General features: G+C 42.5%; 1 protein-coding gene across 7 annotated transcripts in view; it reads right to left on the minus strand.

Moving 5' to 3' along the window:
- RNF19A (ring finger protein 19A, RBR E3 ubiquitin protein ligase) overlaps positions 1-22,432 on the minus strand; it is a 58,666-nt gene that overhangs the window by 17,391 nt on the left and 18,843 nt on the right. For all 7 annotated transcript variants that reach the window (XM_080583184.1, XM_080583183.1, XM_080583182.1 and 4 more), the window contains one exon: positions 1,442-2,205. In XM_080583184.1, the coding sequence (XP_080439310.1) occupies positions 1,442-2,037 (596 nt within the window). In that variant the 5' untranslated portion in view covers positions 2,038-2,205. The remainder of the gene's footprint in view (positions 1-1,441; positions 2,206-22,432) is intronic.

Consider the following 22,432-nt stretch of genomic DNA (forward strand, 5'->3'; position numbering starts at 1 on the left):
ACCAAAAAAAAAAGCAAAGTAAAAATTCTCTATTAAACAAATCTGTGCCTTTCTTTTCCAGCACTTCACTAAGACTATCTGAATCACTGAAACATGGTTTAACAGAAGACGTGGCCACATTCTTATATACTTCTACACACCCTGAGGAACATCGGTTTGTTCAAGAACACCAAAACTCAGGGAATCCCGAGCAAAGCAACCAAAGGCTTATCAAATAATGCTTTCCACGGTTTGCTTTCATTAGTAGTAAAGCTCTGCTGATTTCATCCACATGACTTTGTAACAAACTCATGCAACCAGTCCTCCCAAGTCATTCTTCCTCCTCTACTCGAACTGACCACAGCAGCGCCATCCATGTCAGACCAGAGGACCCAAGAAGCTGTCGTATTTCCAGTCCCTGCTTGTGATCCACATTAGCAAGTTCTATTTCATTTAAATTATGAAAGCAAAATTGTATTTCATCTAAAATGTTTCTTAATATACTGTTCAAATTTGAAAAACCTCCTAAACATTAAATATTCTGATATTAATGTTCAGGTTGCTTAATCTACCTAATTGCCTGTCCTATTTAGCTTGTACTCTTCCAACATTCCTCCCTTTCTCTCTACTTATTGTTCATCTGTGATACCCAAAAATAGAGATATTCTCTAAGAGTTTTTACCGTGCGCTGCACATCTGGATTGCAGTCATGGCTATAACCTTTAGGCATTATCGTAATGCAAAACAAAACCTCTAAAAAAACAACTTGCTGAAAAAATGGCATTATGAGACACCAACGGTAGAAAAGCGTGATGAGCCGCGGTGTCGTATTCAGCCTACTCATGTCAGAATTCAGAATGATTTCAGAGCTGTTTAAATATTAAAGCAAAGTTAAAACACTACGTTCTTCAGATAATAAGCAGGAACAAACTGATTATTATCTTACATCAGAACTCTGTTGACAGGCAACAAGTGGTGTGTCAGCCAGCCAGAAGATATCTGAAGCCGGAGAGGGCTTTTTATAAGAAGAAAATCTTCAATTATATTTCATTGTTAAAAAAAAAAAGATATCTGCTTTCTCTTCCATGAGAAGTCCAAATAAATGGACTAAGCTAAAAGTACAGTAAACTAATTTTCAACTTTTTTTTTGTTTCTTGCTTTAACAGTGCAACATTTGAAGCTTTTCCCTGCAGTAGATACATAGCAACCACCTACCAATAAGTTTCATTAATTTACTGACATTCTCTCTGTGCAGAATAAGAAAATCCTCCTTGAGGAAAAACTAGGGGGAAAGGGTTTTTTGTTTGTTTTTAAATGAGAATTCTCTTTGCTACCCACTCATACAACACGTAACAAAATATAAGGTAAAGTAATTAACTTTTCAAAAAGCACAGTGCTAGGCATGTTATCTATTTATGCTCTCACTTCTTTTGCAGATATGGAAGGAAAAAAAAAAACCTACCCGCAATCTGGAGCTGGGCACCACCTACAATCAGGATCCGCAACTAGCCATCGTCTAAGCATGAACTCTTCGTATTTTTCCATCAAGATGTCGTCATTTAATATCAAACGGATATCATGAGGATTAAATCGTTCTGAGCATTCTGGACAGCTAATATTAACTCTACTCTCAGAGATTTCTATCCGGAGATACTGACGCAAGCAATCCACACAAGATCTATGGTGGCAAGTCATTATCTCTGGGAACCTGTCCTTGGAGTGCCGCAAAAGGCACAAGGGGCATTCCATGAAGTCTCCGCTCGGTTTGCTGCTAGAGGTTGTTCCATTATCGGAAGAGGTACACGTGGAGAAAATAGAGTTCTTGTCTGTACACATTTCTGAATGAATGCTTTCAATACTCGCAATTCCATCAACACCTCCATTTAAATCCCTAGACTTGCGTTTTGTGTCCTTTTTTCTCCGAAAAAGAGAGCCCAAGGAAATTCTTCTTTTCTTTGGTGCCTTTTTAACCGAAGGCAAACTCACAGAAGAAGCAGAAGACTGGAGGTCCCGATCAGAGCCCATTTGCCGATGTAAACTCATGTCTAGATCACTCATCAAAAATGGGTTAAATTTCACATACAACCCTACTCATTTTTAAGGATCAAAATAAGAGAGCCAGAGGATACATGCTTAAGTCATATTATTATGTAATCCAGTTTGAGAGTCTTCACGCAGAAAATTCACACATATCTTCGCTTGCAGCAAATTCTTCACAGGAATTCCCTTTATTAAGAGAAAAGAAAAAATAGATTAGAATCACATCCATCACTTCTGGTTCTGAAACATCACAGCACTCTAATGACCTGTTATTCCTATTACTACCATCTTCTTCTCATACTTTTGACCCAGTATTTCCTTCTGTCTTCTTTTTTCTATCCATTACATCCTTCTCATCTTAACAAGTCCAAAATTTCCCCAGGGGCAAGGAACATCTTTGTTGTTCTTAAGTGGTGCTGAGAACGGCAACCTCACCCCCCCGCTCCCTGAGGATGTGTGCACAAGAGCCACCATAATCCAAGGTGACAAGTAAATGTATAACCAGTTCTTATATACAACACCCTAACAAGCTGAGAGCATTGGAAATTTTTGTTTCCTCTACTTTACAGTTTCCACGCGTGATCAGATAACGTACCAAGCCTATATGGTTAGTTAAAAGAAACTAAGGAGTTCTCTGTGTGTTTTGAATGCGTTTAGACAACCAGCAGAAATCAAGTCACTGTGGCTAAACAACTCAGGGTATTCTCATATCCTAAGGGTTTGCAGAGCAGTAAGCAGATGCATATTTTTATATTTAAAGCACTTGAATATTTCAGAAAGCAGAGCTGGAGAGTGAGTGACAGGCAACACTGCTTTGCCATTCCAATTCCATACTGCAATTCAAGCAAAGACTAGAGTTAAGATGACGACATTTGAATTTTTCATGACATTTAAAAAAGAGCAAAAACATCAACAAAAAAAGAGATTCCTATCACATAGTAGGGTTCAATTATTCTCTTTAAGACAGAGGGGTGCTTATTGTTTAAATGACTGGCTCAAAGGAGAAATAAAGGTGTTCTCCCATTTTCCTCTGACACAGGAGACTGATACAACCATCTCCACACACACAGATGGTGCAGCACACCATCTCCAACCAAAAACACCAGGTTGCCCCAAACATGTAAATATTCCCATTTTTTGCCAGCTTAATTGTACAAGAAGAATTCTTAGTCAACCACCTGTAACAGAAGAAAGAGAAGACATTTCTCACGAGACATCAGTGGCGCATGGCTGGATGCAACGAATGCTGGCACCATTTTTCTCCTCAGCATTTCCCAGCTTACCTCCCCCCCTGCACGGAGTACACTGGATTTCCACAATTTTACCATGGTGTGATAAAGTCAGAAACTGGATATTGTGTGCTGCACATCTGAGGCCTCACCTCTGTCATGACTGGGTCAAGACTAGGAGCCAGCAGGCAGCCAAGTCAGCACGACGGCATTTACGCTACTGCCTGGTACAGCAGTACCCCATGGATGCATTACCTACGTCAAGTGTAAGAATTTAAAAGAAAAACCACCACCACCACCTCCTGGTTTTGTTTAAAAGATGTCTTATGTTTCAGGTCAGTACACTTTTTTTTTTAAGGAAAAATTAGAGACACTATATTGTTTTTTCCAAGTGTTGAATTATTACTTTTTTTTTTTCTTTTAAATAATGGAAAATCTTACCTCTGTGGAACACCATGCAAAAAGTCTTAGTTTTATTCCCAGGGTCTGTCTAAAATAAAGCCAATTTCAGGAACATATTCTTCCCTCCTGAGGGAACACTCTCAGCCTAAAACCTAGCCAAGAAGAATCCCAGAGTGGCTGAGGCCGGCAGGGCCCTCTGGAGCCACCCGGTGCCACCCGTGCCCAAGCAGGGACATCCAGAGCAGGGTGCCCAGCACCACGTCCAGGCGGCTTCTGAAGGGCTCCAAGGAGGAGACCCCACAGCTTCCCTGGGAGTCTCCATCCCAGAGGGAACATCTTGGATGCTTCACCTGCTTCTGTTCCCCCACAACACAATTCAGTGGTTTTACTGCCACTGTCTTTCAGTGAACTAAAACATCCCCTTATCTTTAAAAAAAAAAAAGTGAAACAAAAAAATTGCTCAATGATGACAGAAGTGAATGTTCTTCTGTCTAGGATCTTGACATTGAATCATAGATACCGTTTGCAGTTCATAGATAGTGCCTGAAATATACTACAGAAACAAATCCTGTAAGCCTACAGCTGATTATAAATTCAGTTTGTAGGTCTAGAAGTGCAAGAACAACCTTAAAAGCATTATTATAACTACTTACTTTGTAACATTTGCATATTCACACAGATACTACCAGACTAGTGGAAAGCACCAGTCTTCTTCAGCCAGGAGAATCCATAAAGGAACAGAAATCAAAACATTTATTTCAAGCGTAAAGGTGTTTTTTTGTTTTGTTTTAAATAAAACTAAATATGTGTAAAAAAAATAGGAAGTAAACACAGTCACACAGCCAAATCTATGACTATAAGCCTCCTCCTCCCTCTCTCTGGAGAGGAAAGAATGTGTATTACAACATTTCTGCCAGCTCCAACAGATGTATGAAATCAAGTAATGGAAGCTCTGGTGATGATGAACCCGTCTTTTTTTTTTTTAATAAACAAAGATTCTCCCATGCTCTCCAGAAGCAGATGGCTAGGTCCTATAGCTCTCTTTGCGTAACGCAATCTCATAAGCAGCCTCTCAGAAATAGCAGACTGTCCTGAAATAACTGGCAACTTCGCTAAGTCCTGACTGAATTTCCGCCGTTTTCTTTAGAAGAGCAATCATCAATTACTCTCCCTAGATTTTAGTGCACGAAGCTAGTTTTAAAAGCCATTCTCTTCCTTATATAGTGATTCTGGATTGCCATTTTAGTGACGTTCAAAGATGACTTTGCTGAGAAGACTTGGCAGATGATTTATGACAAAGAAATGAAGACAAACCTTATAATGCTAATTACGAGCAGAGCCGTACGGAACCACAAAAGCCTTACGAGCGCCGTGTGGAGCCCTGGCCGATTCTCCTCCCGTTGCCCAACCCAACACAGCATCTGCATGCTTGTGCTGACAGGAGAAGGAAAAGATATTGCACTCTGTACAGCGGGAGAACACAATGCCTGTATTATCCCGGTAACAATGAGCCCATACGAAGAAGATACACTGTGTGAAAAGTGAAGTTGTGAAATCAAAGGACTTGAAAGGAGCTGCGGTACACGGTTATGAACATCAATAGTCTGAGTTTGAGCAGCATTTATTCCAAGCTCTGCACCACTCGTACAGCCCAGTATAAGCTCTATCAACATACAGAAGCGACTAATACAGGCAGCAGTGAAGGGATTAAAGAAAAGCCACACACAGCATAATTCCTAAAAATATAAATTCACCACTGTCCTCAACATTTCCTCAAAAGCACTTGCAGATGACAGAAAAAACATGGTTTTGGCTTCCTGCCATGCCTAAAACCCTACCACAAATCAAGATTCCAGCAGTTCCTCACATTCTCCTCATGCCACAGACGACCACAAGACACAACTTACCACAGCACAAAACACCTTATAATTTGAACTTTTCCAAAAGCACAAACGACATTTATAGACGTTAACTCACAAAGCTCAGCACATAACTGCTCCCTGTTCCTTCAGTAACATCTCCTAAACAGTTTGATGGAGAAATCTAACATCACTTACATCTAGTTCATTCCCTTCTATAACTCTTTTTGATCATGCTGCCCTAAGGAAATGCTATTGCTGACCACATAACGCCGTTGCACGGAAAGTAAATAAGGCTTTGGAAATCTTGGAAAGGGAGAAGTTCTCAACCTCACGATAACAGGAAAATATCTTCTGGTATTTTTATAACATAACATTAAGATCTCACCAATTTCAAAATTTTTTAAGAAATGCTCTAGGACAGCCAAGTACAACCCTACTGGTTTTGCAAGAAAGTAGCAATAAAGTACTACTCCCATAAGCTACTTTATACAGAAGACTAATGTGCTCATGTTCCAAACTGTCCCTCAAACACAGAGGCACAAATTTAACACATTGCCTGCTCTTGCACCACACATGCACTCACAGGAGCAACAAATGAGGGATTCTCAGCTACTAGTACAAGTAGTTTCACACACCTTTGCAAAATGAGGGCAGGCTTAAGTATTCATGTATGAAAGGAGAAATACAGCATAAAGGTAGATGCAGCTACATCCTCACTAAAACCCTTAATAGTCCCTCGTGTTATTGATGCTTAAATTGCTAATTTTGACTTTTCCTGTTGCAAATGAACACCCTTTCATCTCAGGCATTTGTTCCTCCAGGTGATTTAGCCAAGCGTCAACTCTGTGTTGGTATACTGAAAGCAATTTCTTGAATAAAACTGATTAATAACAGCTCCCTTTGACATCTGTAATTCCAAACACCCATGCTCTGTAGTTGTTTTGTGAGATGTACTACTTCAACTTAGCTGTAGCAAAAAAGCCCAGAGCTTGAAGTTCATCCACTGACAATGCATCTACAGATCTGAAACCCACTTCTACCTCCCTCTTCCAATGAGGATTTCCTGTTGTGATCATACAGTAGCCTGGAATTTCTAATTCGTGATGTTCTTTATGCACAGATAAAGATCTATAGAAGGCATCACAAAAACATGCTGTTGTTTTGTTTACTGCGTTATGTAAGAAATGTAAAAATAAAATGGGATGATATAAAACATACAAAAGCTTAAGATACTAAATTAAATGCCAATGAACAGGATTTTTAAACAGCAATCAAGTTTATGGCTCCAATAGGCATTCTTTAAGCGTCACTTCATTCCATAACAGTCTTTAAATTGGGGGGAAAAAAAACACTTTTGTCTGAGTATTTCTAAAGAGTATACCTCTACTGCCTTTAAACTGGTTCACCCAGAAGTCTGGTATCATGAAGAGTTAAAACAGTGAAGAATAATCTTCAAAGAACAGTTCGATGTGTTTCCCCTCAAAAACTACAGTTAAAAATAGCAACATATTTGCCATTTAATGTTTACAAGACTAAAGATATATTTAAGAGACCAGCCAACGTTGTCCTTATGGGTGACTTTCACATAGCTGACACAAACAGGTCCAGGAGATTCCTAAAACACCCTGATGATAACTTCTTGGTACAGGTACTAAGGAAGCCAACTAGGAAAGGGACCCTCCTGGTACCTTTGTTCCTTCTCAACAGAGAGGATCTCATGGGTGAAGTGGCAATTGGTGGCCATCTTGGCCATAGTGACCACAAAGTAGTTGAATTTAAAGTCTTTGGTGACAGGAAGAAAACTGCCACCAAGATTTCAACCCTGGATACGAAGAGAGCAGACTTCAGGCTGCTAGGGGAAATAGTTAGTAGAGCCCCCTGCAAAGCTGCTTTTAAAGACACTAGGGTCCATCAGTGCTGGTCACTTCTGAAGTACCACTTCCTAAGAGCACAGGAGAAGGCAATTCCAAAATGCCAAAGTCAAGCAAGCAGGGCAGAAGACCAACTTGGCTAAGCAGGGATTTTCTTCTAGAGATTAGGTGGGAAAAAAAAGTATATGGCCACTGGAAGCAAGGTTGGGTGACACCGGAGGACTACAGAGATGCTGTTCACCATTGTAGGGAGAAAATTTGCATGGCAGTTTGGAAGACTATGATTGCAGTAACGATAAACTCCCAGCCAACCTCAAGCTTGTGCAGGATTTGCTGCTCCAAGTGGCTGATAATTTATGGGCCTGATGGGACTCAACCCAGGGTACTGAAGGAGCTGGCTGATGTCATCACGAGACCTCTCTAAATTATTTTTCAATGGTCTTGGGAATCTGGAGAGGTCCCATCTGACTGGAAGCTGACAAATACTGCTCCAATTTTCAAGAAGGGAAAGAAGGAAGACCCTGGTAATTACAGGCCTGTCAATCTCACTTCAGTGCCTAGTAAAATTATGGAGAAGTTTATTCTGGGAGTTAATGAGAAACACCTAAGGACAATGCAGTCATTGGCCACAGCTAACATGGGTTCACAAGGGGAAAGTCCCGTTTAACTAACTTAATTTCCTTTTACGACCAGGTCACCCTCTTAGTTGACCGAGGGAAGCCAGTTGATGCAGTCTTTTAGGATTTCAGCAAAACTTTCAATACTGCTTCCCACAGTATTCTTCTGGACAAAATGTCCAGCACAGAGCTACATAAATACGTAATATGATGGGTGAACAACTGGCTGATGGGTTGGGCTCAAAGGGTTATAGTAAACAGGGTTACATCGTCCTGGCAGCCAGTCACTGTTCTACCAGGCTCCTTTTCACAGCCAGTTCTCTTTGATGTTTTCATGAATGACTTGGATGCAGGACTTGAAGGTACACTAAGTTTGCAGATAACACTAAACTGGGAGGAGCTGCTGACTCTCTTGAAGGCAGAGCGACCTTGCAGAGATACCTTAAATTGGAGACCTGGGCAATTACCAGCAATATGAAATTTAATATGAGCAAGTGCCAGATGCCACACCTGGGACAGGGAAACCCTGGTTATATGTACAGACTCAGGGATAAGAGGCTGGATAGCAGACCCACAGAAAGGGATCTGGGGGTTCTGGTCAATGACAAGTTGCACATGAGCCAGCAGCGTGCCCTGGCAGCCCAAAGGCCTGACCCTGCCCTGGGGTGCCTCAGGCCCAGCACTGCCAGCCGGGAGAGGGAAGGGATTGTCCTGCTCTGCAGCCTCACCTCGGGCACTGTGTGCAGTTTGGGTGCCACAGTATAAGGACATAAAACTATTAGAGAGTGTCCAAAGGAGAAAAGGACAGATGGTGATGGGTCTAGACGCAAAGACACATGAGAAGTAGCTGAGGCCCCTTGGTTTGTTCAGCCCAGAGCAGAGCAGGCCGAGGGGAGGCCTCATGGCGGCCTGCAGCTCCCTCACGAGGGGAGCGGAGGGGCAGGCGCTGAGCTCTCCTCTCTGGGGACAGCGACAGGACCCGAGGGAACGGCATGGAGCTGGGACAGGGGAGGGTCAGGCTGGGCGTTAGGGAAAGGTTCTGCACCCAGAGGGTGGTCAGGCACTGGGACAGGCTCCCCAGGGCTGTGGTCACAGCACCGAGCCTGCCGGAGTTTAAAAAAGCCTTTGGACAACGCTCTCTCACACAGTCTGATTTTGGGGTTGTGCTGTGTGGAGCCGGGAGATGGACACAGCGATCCTTATGATCTTTCAACTCAGGATATTCTGTGATTCTACAAAATGCAGTTTTTGCATTTTTGTCATGCCTTCTAACTTTAATTTCTAATAAAAGGTGAATGTAATCCAAATAATATAAACTCTTTACACTAAAAAATTTTAAAATTGTTAACTTCTATTGAACATCAGAAGCTTTCTCAAGCTTTAAGAAGTACCCAGACCTTGAGAAACTTATGCTCACCATTCACAGTAATTTATTACAGTGTGCCAGGATGCAAAAATGTGAAGTCAAAGTGACCTAAATAATTGATTCGCCTCAAACTGAGCTGTGTAAAACTACTTTAAGTATATACTAAGGTCAATTTTACTTCACTATAGCTTTCTCTTTTTCAAAAGGAGGGCACCAGTATGGTAGTTTACATCTTCCAAAACTGATCTAAGCAAAAAGCAATTCTTATCTTTCAGACACTTGTGCAAGATACCTTTCAGTTTGCGTCCCAGGTCATTCTAACAGCCACCACATACACGAACGCGTCACTTTAAGCACAAAAGACCATTCGTACTCAAGTTACCAGTGTGTCCTATTACTAGCAGATCTTTTTCAAAGTGCAAATTAGTTCTTCACTTAGTTAATTGGGCTCTCACTTCTCTGTATCTATGATGGACTTACTGATAGATGCACAGAAGCCATTATTTCAGAAATAGGACTCCCAAATCCACATTTCACTGACAAATTTGCCAAAACCTTTAGAAATGTCATGACAGGTCTTAAACTTTACATATCAACTTTAAAGAAACTTTAAAGAAACAGAAAAACAGTTCTAGTGAAATAGAAGATTGGGAATTGAGCTGCCTGCGGGTACTGCACCGAACATTCACTAATTTCACACTGGAGTTTGCAGTAGACTCAATAGAGCTGCTGACATGATCGCAAACATGCCTGTATCAGCACAAAACTGATAAGCAGAACAGAGTATGGGCCTTATCCCAGCACTGAAAGGGAGTCACAGCATCTAGGAAGAGCCAGCTCAACATGAGTAGTCCATTAGATCAGTGTCAAGTGAAAAACAAGGGATCTCCCAGGAGCAAAAGGACTTGTTTTAACATATGGGAATTCCTGTAACACCGGCTCAATTTACTTTCAAAGTCTTTTAATAATTAGGATTGGTTTAGAAATAAATAATACATTGTTAGAATTAAACAAAAGAATATTTGAGATACCAAAAGCTGAAAAAAAGTTAGCAAAGGTCCCTGATCATGCGCAGCCTCTCTTTTCAGCTGAGAATCTACACTTCAACTGGGATGTTCACTAAAGCAAGAAGACAACTGCAATTCGTCTGTAACACATCCGTCAACAGACATTAAAGAGAAATACTATGGTTTCTCTAATAGCCTTTATGCCTACATTATTATTCCATATTCCAAATCACGTTATAAAAAAATTTGGTTTTCATAGCTTCAATTACGTACAAGGATTTACGAAGAAAAACGTTTGTAAGACAGAGATATTTTAATCCCTTAAAAGTCTAAGGGCAGCAAGGTTATGTCCCAGTTTATTCTATTGAACTGTATTTTTCCTTGCAGTCCTCTGTCAGTTATCTGGAAATGTTATTTTCACTTACCGAACAAAACCATAATTGTTTGTAAGACAATGAAGCAAGCAGACAGACTATGGACCCGCTTGGGCTCAGAGCCTAAGACAGTCAGACTGACCGGCCATTAAAATCAAAAGATTGACAGTATTTAAAATATACAGAACCCTGCAGAGTAAACAACGCAGAAATGCCAGAAGTTAACTGATATACAATGCTCTACTTTAAAATTCACAATGGTATTTAGCACGACTAACCAATCCTGACAGCTAGAAAAATCTTCAACAGCTTATAAAAAAAAAAGTTATGCTTCTTCCTTAGAAATTTATGTGCAATACATCCTGCATCATGTGTCCATGACAGCTGCTATTAGGAAAGGAAGTCCTGCAAGCTGCTCAACTCATTCTGAAAGTCTCTGAGTGACTGACTGCCAGCTCCAGCAAAACTGTTCCCCTTGCTCTTGCAGAGCTGCATGCTCTTATTTACAAGCATTCTCGTGTACCTCCCAGCTCAGCTTGGTTGTTTTTTTTTTTTTTTTTTCTTCAGGGACACACACACAGTCCTTTCAAATCCCAAAGGAACACTCCATAATCAAACAAAAGCAGCTTAGGAGAGAAATATCTTTTCCTCTACAATTTACACGTCCAGTAAAAGCTTTCTTCTGCACAGACGTAGATTACAAGCGAGGTCAGCCACGGTAAAAATGGAGGTTGACTGATATTCTTGTAAGGGCCCATGTCGTATGCCTGCATTTTGCTGACAAATGGCAAATGGGCAGCAATTCCTGAAATTCTAAAAACATTAATTTTCCAAACCAGCAGCATTAAATCTGGATACACTGCGCGCAATGGTTGACCAAAACTAACAACTCAGGGGAGACAGACTTGTTCCTATTCATAAATCTCCAAGCCTACATCTGGTGCAAACAAGACTAACAGGATCAATTTTCCCTTATCTAACTGAGCAGAGCAGTCTTAGTTTAACCATGCATTCTCTCGCCGTACAAGAAAAAAATGCTTATTCTAGGCACTGTGCAAGCAAATGTACACCAAACTCTGCCAACACAAACCAATCTTGGAAACCCTGGGAAGCAAAAAAAAAGGAAGAAAAACAAAACACCAGAACTATTTTTTCCTTTAACCATTAAAAGCTTCACACTGCCAGAGTTTTTTCTTGCATAAGTGATGGCAATGTTTTCTTCTTGTGCAACGATGGGCATATATCTTTACTTGTGAATGCTGTGGAGAGATATTTATATATATAATTTAAAATACAGTCTTCTCAGAAGTCTCGTAAGGTATTAACAGATCCATGTACTTCATCCATGCAGTCTTAAGAAAGATATAAGTGTAACAAAATAAACGATAGCAATATCAAAATAATCCCAAAGCATGTTTTCTTTGCTTAAGGCAAAAACTCAAAGCAGGAATTTTTCAGCTCTGCCTTTACTTTAGTCAAGTATTCCCTACTTTTATTTTTGCTCTTTAAGCCTACTACTGGATGATGACTTGGCATTTACTTCAGCTGCAATTTAATCTGAACTATACATTGCAAAATAACTGGAACAAACGCATACACAGGTGAAATAATGCCAGAAGGTTTTGTTTCCTGTAAGTGTCACCAATACTGCAGGGGGAAAACATTGCAACACTTCTGAACACTTAGATCATTCCTTCAGGAAAAGCTGCTCCAAAATGAAAATAACGAAGACTTTCATAAAATTCCAGAATATGCAGATGTAATTTCAGGCTTGTAATCATGCCTGATCAAACAGTAATGGCTACACAATGAATTCTGAGCAGCTTTTGTTTTCAAACAAGCTTCCTAATTTGCCCTACTATTAAAACAAACCAAATAAAACGTACCACAATGTAAGATGGGACAAATATTGCAGCAGTGGGATATGAAATCAACAGCAGGAGTGCCAGAGACAGCACAGAGATTCTGTATAGCAGCACACCATGCCGTAGAGGCAGCAGCTTGGGGGAGGAAGAATACATACGAGCTAACAGATCTTGGGTCCTGGCTCCTAGTAAGCTTTAAATTTGTTAAGAGCCAGGAGTTTGTCTTGCACTGAGGCAAGACATTACCGACCAGCCGACTGACAGCATCTTCCAGCCCTCTTCCAGTTTTTCCTCTGGCACAACTAACCTCTATTTTCAGGGTGGGGAAGAAAAAGAAAAAAGCACACTGTTCTTGAAATATGTCTCAAAGAGTGCTGGAAACTATTAGTGTATTACTTTCTAATTCTCTGGTGCTATTTTATCAATTTTACTAAAATGGATACATATACTTCGAATAAAATTTGTAGAGTACTCCAAACTAAATCAAAAAGGGAACAAGTCAATGCAGGTTTTGACTTCTCTCAGTGAGACCAGGTCAGGCTGTGTTACCTTAGCAGGGCACGGGACACAAGCTTGGTCACGGTTTCTGGAAGCCACCGTTGGACAACCCGCAGCAACCTCCTTACAGACGCTGAAAGTGCATCTCAGGCCCGGCAGCTGAACAGCTTCTGTGCACGGGTCTCCTTTGACAGAAGTCTCTTTACAGATTAACTAATCATTTTGATAAATCTAACTCAGTGTAAGACTTTCAGAAAAAGTCAGGTACCTGAATGAACAACCCAAGGCAGCCCATGCTAGCAGTAGCAAGCCCACAGCAGGGATTCCTGAACGTTGTCATGGCTAATGCCATAAACGCTGAAACAGTTATTATACAGCATCCAGGTACCAGCAGAACTTACCACTTCTGTTCACTCCAGAAGAGAAATTAATGCAAAACCTATCATAACATGCCCAATCCCACTGCCGCCTGGCCTATGAATGTGTTCTGTCAACATACAAACGTTAGCTACAAAGTCCTGCGTGGATGAATTTTTATTCGATGACAGCCCTCGTTAAACTGGTGCAATTTTAAAGACCAACCAAGATCAAAACAGAACGAACAACTGAAAGAAAGAGACAAAAACAAAGACAGGGAAAGGTCTAGCCAGGGAAACAAAAATAAGCCCTCCTGCCAGGAACACTGCCTCTAGCTTCCAGACAGGAAACACTCGCTGCCTCCAGAAAAACCATTGGCGTCAGGAAATGGCAGAAGTACCACGGAACTTATCTCACAGCCTAACCTGCTGCAAAAAGAAACGGGAACAGCAGAAAAGGGCAGCAAAGACAAATCAGCTAGCCATAAAGCACTAAATCTTTGCTTACCAATACACGAGGTGCAAAGTTCGATCTTACAGATGCTTCTTTGGGGAAAAGAGCAAGTGGAAAGGATTCTTCCAGTCCCATTGAAATTCAATAAATTAGAAAAGGCTGGGCTGAAAAGATAGAGCCCAGTCAGCAGAGACAGGGCAAGAGAAGGGGAATGATCTAGCAGCCTTTATAGACAGATTCCACGAGCAGTATAAATAGTGTAAATGCTAGTTAAAAAGCACAAAACAATAAAATGCTGAATGTATGCCATTAAAAGTACATCCGATGCTGTACCTATGCTGGAAATAGAGTATATGCCAACAGGGGAAGTTACTCTGCCAGCACTGTTTTACCACCTACAACATCATACACTATGCCAAAAAATATGCTGTGTCAGCATGCAGCAGGGTTTAGCTTGGTGGATGCGAGTTTTTCCAAACAGTTTTCACCAACAGCAATGCAGCGTAACCGTAACATAGACTCAGGGCTGAGCAGAGTTTCTTTATGCAAAAATCTGCTCTTTCAAACAGCAAGAAATGTTAGTGCAGAACACCCACTTGTGGCTTTGAAGACTCACCCTTGCAAAGCCTTCTTGGCCCTCACTGACTCACTAATAACATTTAAAAACAAGAAGCAAGCAGGAGGGTGGTGAATCCCCTGCACCTCACCGTGTAGCAGACAGAGCTGGCAGCCCCTCACGGCACCCATCTGCACGTGGGGCGATGCTCCGGTGCTGATGACACCAGCGATGCTGTGTCAGAAAATCCTATCACTCCACTTAAAACTAAGCTCAAAAAAATACTCAAAGGTTCACTGCTGCACTTAATGTATTTAATATTAGAATATAAAGTCGGAGAAAGCACAGGGGACAGATATTTTCCTCCAACAGCTGAGGAATGCTGCAGCAATGTTCTGTGAGCAACTGCTGGGAAGGAGAATAGCAACTGTGGGGCAAGGTGTGTTTGCACACCATTACGTTTACTCCATGATTTTTTAATGAGCAAGTTGCATCCCCATCGTCAGGCCCCATCACACAGGGAGTATTTCTGAAATGCAGCTCCCCTGCCTTCACGCCTTTAAGGGGGCTTACAAAGCATTTTCCTTAAGTCTTCCCCCTCACAACACAAACTCACATATCCACATGCAAGCCCACGTATTCCTTCTAGCAGCTCTTTAAGTACGCTTTCTTGGACGTTACATTTTTCTTCACCCAGCATCACCTCAAAGAGCTTTTTCTACACATTTATGGCAACATCCATCAGTTCGAGCACTGTGCAACACTGACACATTATCCATTTCAAGCAGTTACAAGAGGGGAAAGAAACGAAGCGAGCATAACACAATTACTAGAAAAGCTCCTGTGCTCCATTCTCCATTACTGAAATCAGCTTCGACACTTTCTAATTATGACTTCCAACCAAAGGGGGGTTATTTCAGGTTCTGAGGTCAAACCATACTTTGTGGTTTTTAAGCAGTAACATTGGTACATGCCTTCAACTATATCCTTTTTAGTAAACCTTAAAAAACAAAGAAAAAAAAGTCAAATTTAAAAGCTTCCTAAGATCACAGAAACATTAGATCTGGTAAACTGAATTAGTACAGAAGACGCTGCCTCAGGCCAAGACTACTTGTTAACCTGAACTTGAGATAAAGTCCTCAAATGTCAGCATGGATTTTTCTTTAAAAAGCAGAGTAAACAATTTGTATAAGCTACAAAAGCTTCTTGTTTATTTTTTTCTTAAATCGGCTGCAATCCTCCGGCTTGACTTTGAGTTCTGTCAGTGACACCCACGGTTCTGCTCTGACTGCCTTAAATAGAGCTCTCCTGAACTGTTCACATCCAAATAAATCTCAGATATAACAAGCATCTTAAATTCACTCTAACACACAGGCTTTCATATTTATTTCCAAGTAAAATATACTTGTTTAATCAGCAAAAGCAAAAGTCGATCCTCTGCTCATCTTTAAAAACACAGTACCACTTTCTCTGGCAGATGCTAAGTTCACACAGCACCTTCAGCTCTCTGCTTCCTTTCTACTGCAAGGTAATCATTTGTGAATTTCAAATTGCAGAATACGACTCTCTATTTTTCTTGCTTAAATAAACCTCGTATTAACACTGGAAAAAAAAACCTCGAGTGATTCTTGTTTCTGAAAAATATCTTCACTCTGAGCACCAGCAAAGAACTGCTACTGCAGAACTAAAAGCAATACCCTGCAAGCCAAGCACGTCAAGCACAAATGTTTAGAAAATAATCTGAAATGTCTGTAATACATACACGTAGTTTGTCAGGCACATTTTCTACCCAGAGAAGACACACAGCGAGTACCAGGCTGCAGACAGCATTCGCGATGGTTTCCTTCCCCTGCTAACTCTGCTTCGATCCCAACAAGGCATCACCCACGATGAACGAGGGGACCGAACGTGCGCAAGGCAGCCCTCGCCCTGGCACTGCTGACGTCAGATTTCCTTGCCGACAGATGCTTTGGAAGCTGTTGCAGAGCACAACGGGGACTTCACCCAACTCGGAGGCTGCATTCCCGACTCAGAAGCTGAATGCAGAGCAGCAGGAAAAGGGGGAGGACAGATTCAGTTTTGCAGCTGGAGACTACGGCTCTATCATGCACGCTCCCCACACAGCCAGCTTCAGGTGAATTCTCTGCACCAGCCAGAGCCAGGAGGAGAACAAAGCAGTGGCAGCAAGAGCTAGAGAGGCTGGCAGAGTGAAGCTTGCTGCCATGTCCCCATGCTCCCAGCTGCTCAGCAGGGAAGCAGCGCGAGCCCCCCAGCCGCCTACCTCGTCCCTTCAGCCACACAGCCTGACCCAGACAGAAGGAGGGCAGACAGCAGGGCATTTGTCTTCTTTCCCATCTTCAAAAACAAAGCAGATGCCTCGAGGAGGAAAGTGTCATTTGAATTATTCTAAAAGCAGGAAACAGAGCCAAAGCTAACAGTGTGAAGGCACTGCGGATCACTTAAGACTAAGGGATTTCTGAAACAGCCAGCAGATACTGACCCCGTGACAGTGGCAGAATACCTCACACCGGCTGGTTGGGGAACAGACAGCAATACTAAAAAGTCCTCAAAAATTAACCCCAAAGCCCCCTCTGTCCACTCAGCATTTTACAGCTTGCAGGGGTTCCCCTCTGCTGCAGTGCCACAGCACTAACACCTTGCATTTCCACTCCAAAGGCAGGCGTTCGCTCCAAACAAGCTGTGCGCAGGCACGAAGGCACGTTCACAAACCTGACAGCGGCTGTGCCAGACCCCCAGAGCTGAGCTGCACGTGGAAGTGCCCTCAGTCAGCTCACTCTGTAAGGATGCCGCGAGCCATCCTCACGTTACTCCCAGCTAGACACGCGTGTATATAATAAACAGCCCCTTCCACTTCTGCCAGTGCTTCTGGTTCACGTGGCACCATACGTCAGGTAGAAGGACCCGAACAAAAGCCTGCAATAGCTGAAACAGATTTAAGATAGGAATTTTACAAACCTGCACACAAACACTCAAGGAGAACGACATTCAGCTTCCACAGCTCCTGCCAACATGACTTGGTTCTTGGAAAAGGAAAAAAAAAAAGCAGCCCCTGGGAGAAAAACGAGCGTCTAACAAAGAAACCAGACAAACCAGAGAGGATGCGGGCATTCAAATGAAAACCAAAGCTGAAGAGCTTCGAGTTTCGGATTCACAAATGGCCACGTCTCCTTCCAGATAATCTGTTGACTTTATCAAACATTACCCAGTTATCTGGAGTTCACCTAGAGTTCCAGCTCAGTGGACTGTGATCTGGACAAACCTGTGTTTGCGTTTGCCATCTCCCAGCAAGCCCGGATCAATGCAATGCACTCAGACACGATGCCAGAAGCTCTTAGCAAACTCCAGCAGCTATCACAACAAGAGCCCTTCCCCTCAGCTCTAAGGATTACTGCACAGGTATAAAACCCAGGCTCTAATCTCAACTCAGCCCTTTCCAGGGGCTGTTGAAACAAATTCAACAAATGCAGCGTGGGGTTGTGGTGGAGGATGGGAGGGTGGGGAAACAGCCAGCATAAACAACCTACAAAAACTAACTCAGATTTCAAGAATGGAGCATTATTGTCAGCTCAATTCTTCATACAGTGCAGAACTGCTGCCTACAGCGAAGGCAAAACACATCTGTGCAAGAGATTCATTTTTTCCCAAGTCTACTTTGTAACACAGGACGCAGCTTCCATGGAATAAGTAAGTATCCTCGACGGCTGGTCTGCATGCAATTGGAAATGTACTTCTCTAACCTTGGTAGGCTGCAATACGCATGTGGTTTCCTTGCTAAAGCTAGCATGAGACAAAAATGAATCATGTGCTCTAACAGTGCCAATACTGAGAATAAAACAGTCCCAATCACTGTTATTGAAGAATGAAAGTTCCCTGTAAAAACTCCAGTTGCACATCTGGTTCCATTGTACAAAGAAAGGAGTAACTTTTTTTGCACTGACTCTGAAATTCAGCAACTTCACCTGGAAAAAATAGGCATATAAAACGTTAAAAAGTTCTAATGCTCTAAAAGTGAGGCATTTTAATCAGACCATCTTAACACAAACTGTTAAAATACTAATTTTTATGATTTAATACTTATTTAGAAGCTCCACATCTGCTGACTGAAACCATTCCAATACTGGAGAGACAAATGACTCCTCCCTCTTTACAACTGCACACAGCTATAGAAGTACTCTGCTGCAAACTTTTAACCATTATTCCAGACGAATCCTTCTTAGAAGAGGAAAGCTGTCGTTAACCCAGCAGAAGACCACCTCGTAGCTATCACTGTTGTATTACTGAGTGAGCCGAGCAATGGAATTTAAGCGTGCAGAAAGGCCAAGACACATTCAAAAGGATTTTACATCAAAGCCGGTGGAGAATATGAATAATAAACACAAATAAAGCAGAGTAATGATCTGCCAACTCAACTTGGATATCAGGCACGACGCTGTCCAAGGAGGAATTGTTCTGCCTCGCATCACAAGACTTTCATTATTTACTTATACCGGGCAAGCTTTAACTCAAAGCGAAACGTACACAGAGCGAAGCCTTTTTACATAACTGGTCAGGCTGACATTGTTCCGTACGAGGGAGATAAGAGCCTACGTTCAAAAAGATAGCACTTTGCTTAAATTTAAATTTTCACATAACTGGAGTAGTTTGTATCTGCCCACACTTCCCCATTAGAGTTCGCAGCCGCTCCGGCTGCGTTTGTGGCTTTTCAATGGAACAGAAAAACGTTTGTGCCAGTAAAAACTAGCAAGTTATTAGAATTTAATTAGAGCTTTCACTGCCCGGGTACAATCCCTCTCCTTTCCGTCTAATGCCCGAACGTCCACTCACATACTCACCACCGGAACCACAATCCTAGAGAGCTCTGCTGCTGAGACAGGGAAGGGAGAGGAAAAGAAGACAGACGGAAGAAATGTGAAATGGGTGGAGTGAAAGATAAGCTAACAGAGAAGTCATAAGTCTGCATAACTGGCACATTGATGCAATACTGTTTGTTCGCTCATTTCAGCTCACCAACGATACTGCAGATACAAATGACAGGGCGGGGAAGAAACCCGACAAGTTGTTCTCGGGTCAGCAAGAAGAAAGCGTAAGAGTTTTTAGGAGATGCCTTTTTTCATTAGGTGCTCTCTCTGCCTGGTCTGCAATAATTGTGTGACATCTTCTACTTCCTCCTTAAGTTTGGCTTGATCATGAAGAAGACAATTAACATACAAGTCTGGATCGAGTCTGTTTTCCAGCACTGCTGACACCCAGGCTTCCTACCTTAACTTCCCAGCTGAAGAACAGCTTTTTTAACCTGTTTACATTTACCTATAACATCAAGATTAGAAGAGCAAGATGCACCAAGAAAGCAGAGCTACCATGTCTTTTGCTAGCAAATAGAGCAGCAGAACTTTTCTATTAAATAAGGAAGATTTTTTCCATTTGGAATCGATTCTTTCCCATAAGGTGTTTAACCACGTATAATAGCCCTATGCAGCCATGCCATACAGGGCAGCGCAGCAAGGCTACCATAACCACACCACAAATGATGTAAAAGAGGATCTTACTGTTCTTCTGCCCTCCCCCAGAAAGCCCTCACTCGTATTACCTGCTTCTGACACAGCACCATCAAATACTCCGCGGCTCACAGAGCAGCTACACGAAGAACTGTCAGGGAGATGCTGAACACTGCACAGCTCAGCGCTCAGAAATTAAGGATGCCGGAATGCAAGCTGTCCATAAAAGAGGACATCCAGCATCCCCCGCCCATCCACTGGACTGCGCAGCGGATGCACCGTAGCATGCTGCAAATGCTGGCCCAACCTCTGCTCACACGATGCCTGGTAAGAGGATCCGTCCCTTGCCACCACCTGCAGGTACACACATTACCCAGCTGCTGGCCGCTTGCTGGGAGGACAAGGTGCAAGCACAGCACCGGGGAGATGACCTCTAGTAAGAGAGGATGGAAGAGCACCACTGTTCGGATGCGGTTCAGTGCTTCATCAGCCATTTCCCAGATGCTGGGGACAAGGGCACCAAGCGAGGCAGAAGGATCCTAAAGACTGGATCTGGCTTCTGAGCTGCGTGGAGGATCACACCCATACTGATCTTTGTGGAGCTGGCCTCATTCCACGGATGGCTATACTCAATTCCTTACTAGATGAGGCCCCATGCCTTATTTATTGTACATTTTTTGGTTTATAACAACATTATACAACACTGAATTCGTAAATACCATACAAGCCTAAGATTTTTTGTTTTTTAAACCAGACTAATGGCTTCAAAACCATTAACAGGTCAATCTTTGGAGAACTCCTGTGAAGTTGTCATAGTAATTCCGCGATAGTAAATTATTTCTCCTAATTTACAGAATGGGAAACAGACACTAAGGCCAGAAGTGCCACCTGAAGTAAGGTAATGCAGGCTGCCCAACTTGTGAGGCTGTTTTGTGTCTTTATAGGATTGTATAGGTTCAAAGCTTCTGTTAAGCACTGACAGTGGTGGCTACTTCTAAATCAACCCCTTAACATCTGGAGAAGGGCAGAAAGGAGAAGAAACACCCAACAAGTCCCTAAGGGCCTTGCCCAACACCACGTACACAACTCTACGAACGAGGCTACCACAGACTTCTCACTCTAGCATTTCCTAACCTAAGCTTACACCGCAGCACCCTCCAAAATACGTAGCTGTTTTCTATGATGATTTAAGCATCAACAATACTCTTTTCTCTGGTTAGGGCATAAGTATGTTCTCTTATATGAATTTTATGCAGTTTAGCAACGTGCAGACACCAAGAGAGAAGACTTAGCTAGCATTAACTAGTTTCTCTTTGAGACTTCTATCCCCACGTCACGTTTGATTAACGTTGGCCAATGGGTTTCTAAAGAGGAAAACAAACCTGTAAGAACACCTTCCCCTCAGACAGGCTGCTGCCTGCCGTAGCGCTGCTCGAAGTAGGGGCCACGGAGAGGAGAACACGAGGAACCACGACATAAATGCGTGCTCTATCAACAGCAGGCACAGAGCGGTGGTTTAGAGGGCTACCCAGGGCTAAGCTTCATTTAGCCTTCCCATCCCTGCGCCCCAGGAACCAAACCCCCACGACACTGCGCTGGCCCACACATCGGCCAGTTCTTAGCAGGGGGTTAAGGGGGTTAGATGTGAAATACGCAGAAATGTAGGTGCCACCCCAACCAGTCTTTAAAGCAAATGCTCAAAGCAGTTTTCTAAAAAGCTGCCATCGCTTGCAAGCTCTCAGAGGCACAGAACAGAGATGGAGCAAGGCTTCTGGTTAAGAAAGAGCCAGCCACCTCTGCTCCAGAACACAGACATCATAGCTCCATCAGAGCAGCTGCAAGGGATTATATATTCTTAATCATTAAGAAACCTTCCCTCTGTGTTCTCAGAAACAATGGTTGGGTGGGGTTTTTTGTTTGTTTTAATGTTTCGTGGCTCAACTTAGATATAAGTGTTTCAAATAGTTTACATTCTGAATGAAACTGAATCAAAAACCTGAAAGCCTGCCTTTACAATGTGAAGTATTAAATAATCTTAATCATAGGAGATACTGATAGTCTTAAATACTGTAGACACAAAGACATACTCCTAAAAAGATGTATTCCTCGTTCCTTACTTCATGATTCCTTGCTCCTGACTTCATGATACTCCTTCCTGCTATCAAACTGGAAGGCCTACCAAGACCACTACGAACGTCACATATGTGTGACTGTGGCTTTCCCCGGGCAGTTTAAATTCTAAAAATACAGCACGAAGAGAAAGGAAGCCTCGCTCTTATTTCACAGATAGGGGGTTGAGGCGGACAGATACTGGGACTTGCCAAACTCTCACGCTGACAACGCACAAGGCTGACTATGGGCAGGGGAGGACGTGACTTATCTCTCAGCTAGCTGGGGGATCACATGAACTGCCAGCCTCCTGCATCCGAGCTACCAAGCG

The sequence above is a fragment of the Anser brachyrhynchus genome, assembly GCF_964034855.1.
Source record: "Anser brachyrhynchus genome assembly, chromosome: 2".
NCBI lineage: Eukaryota > Metazoa > Chordata > Aves > Anseriformes > Anatidae > Anser > Anser brachyrhynchus.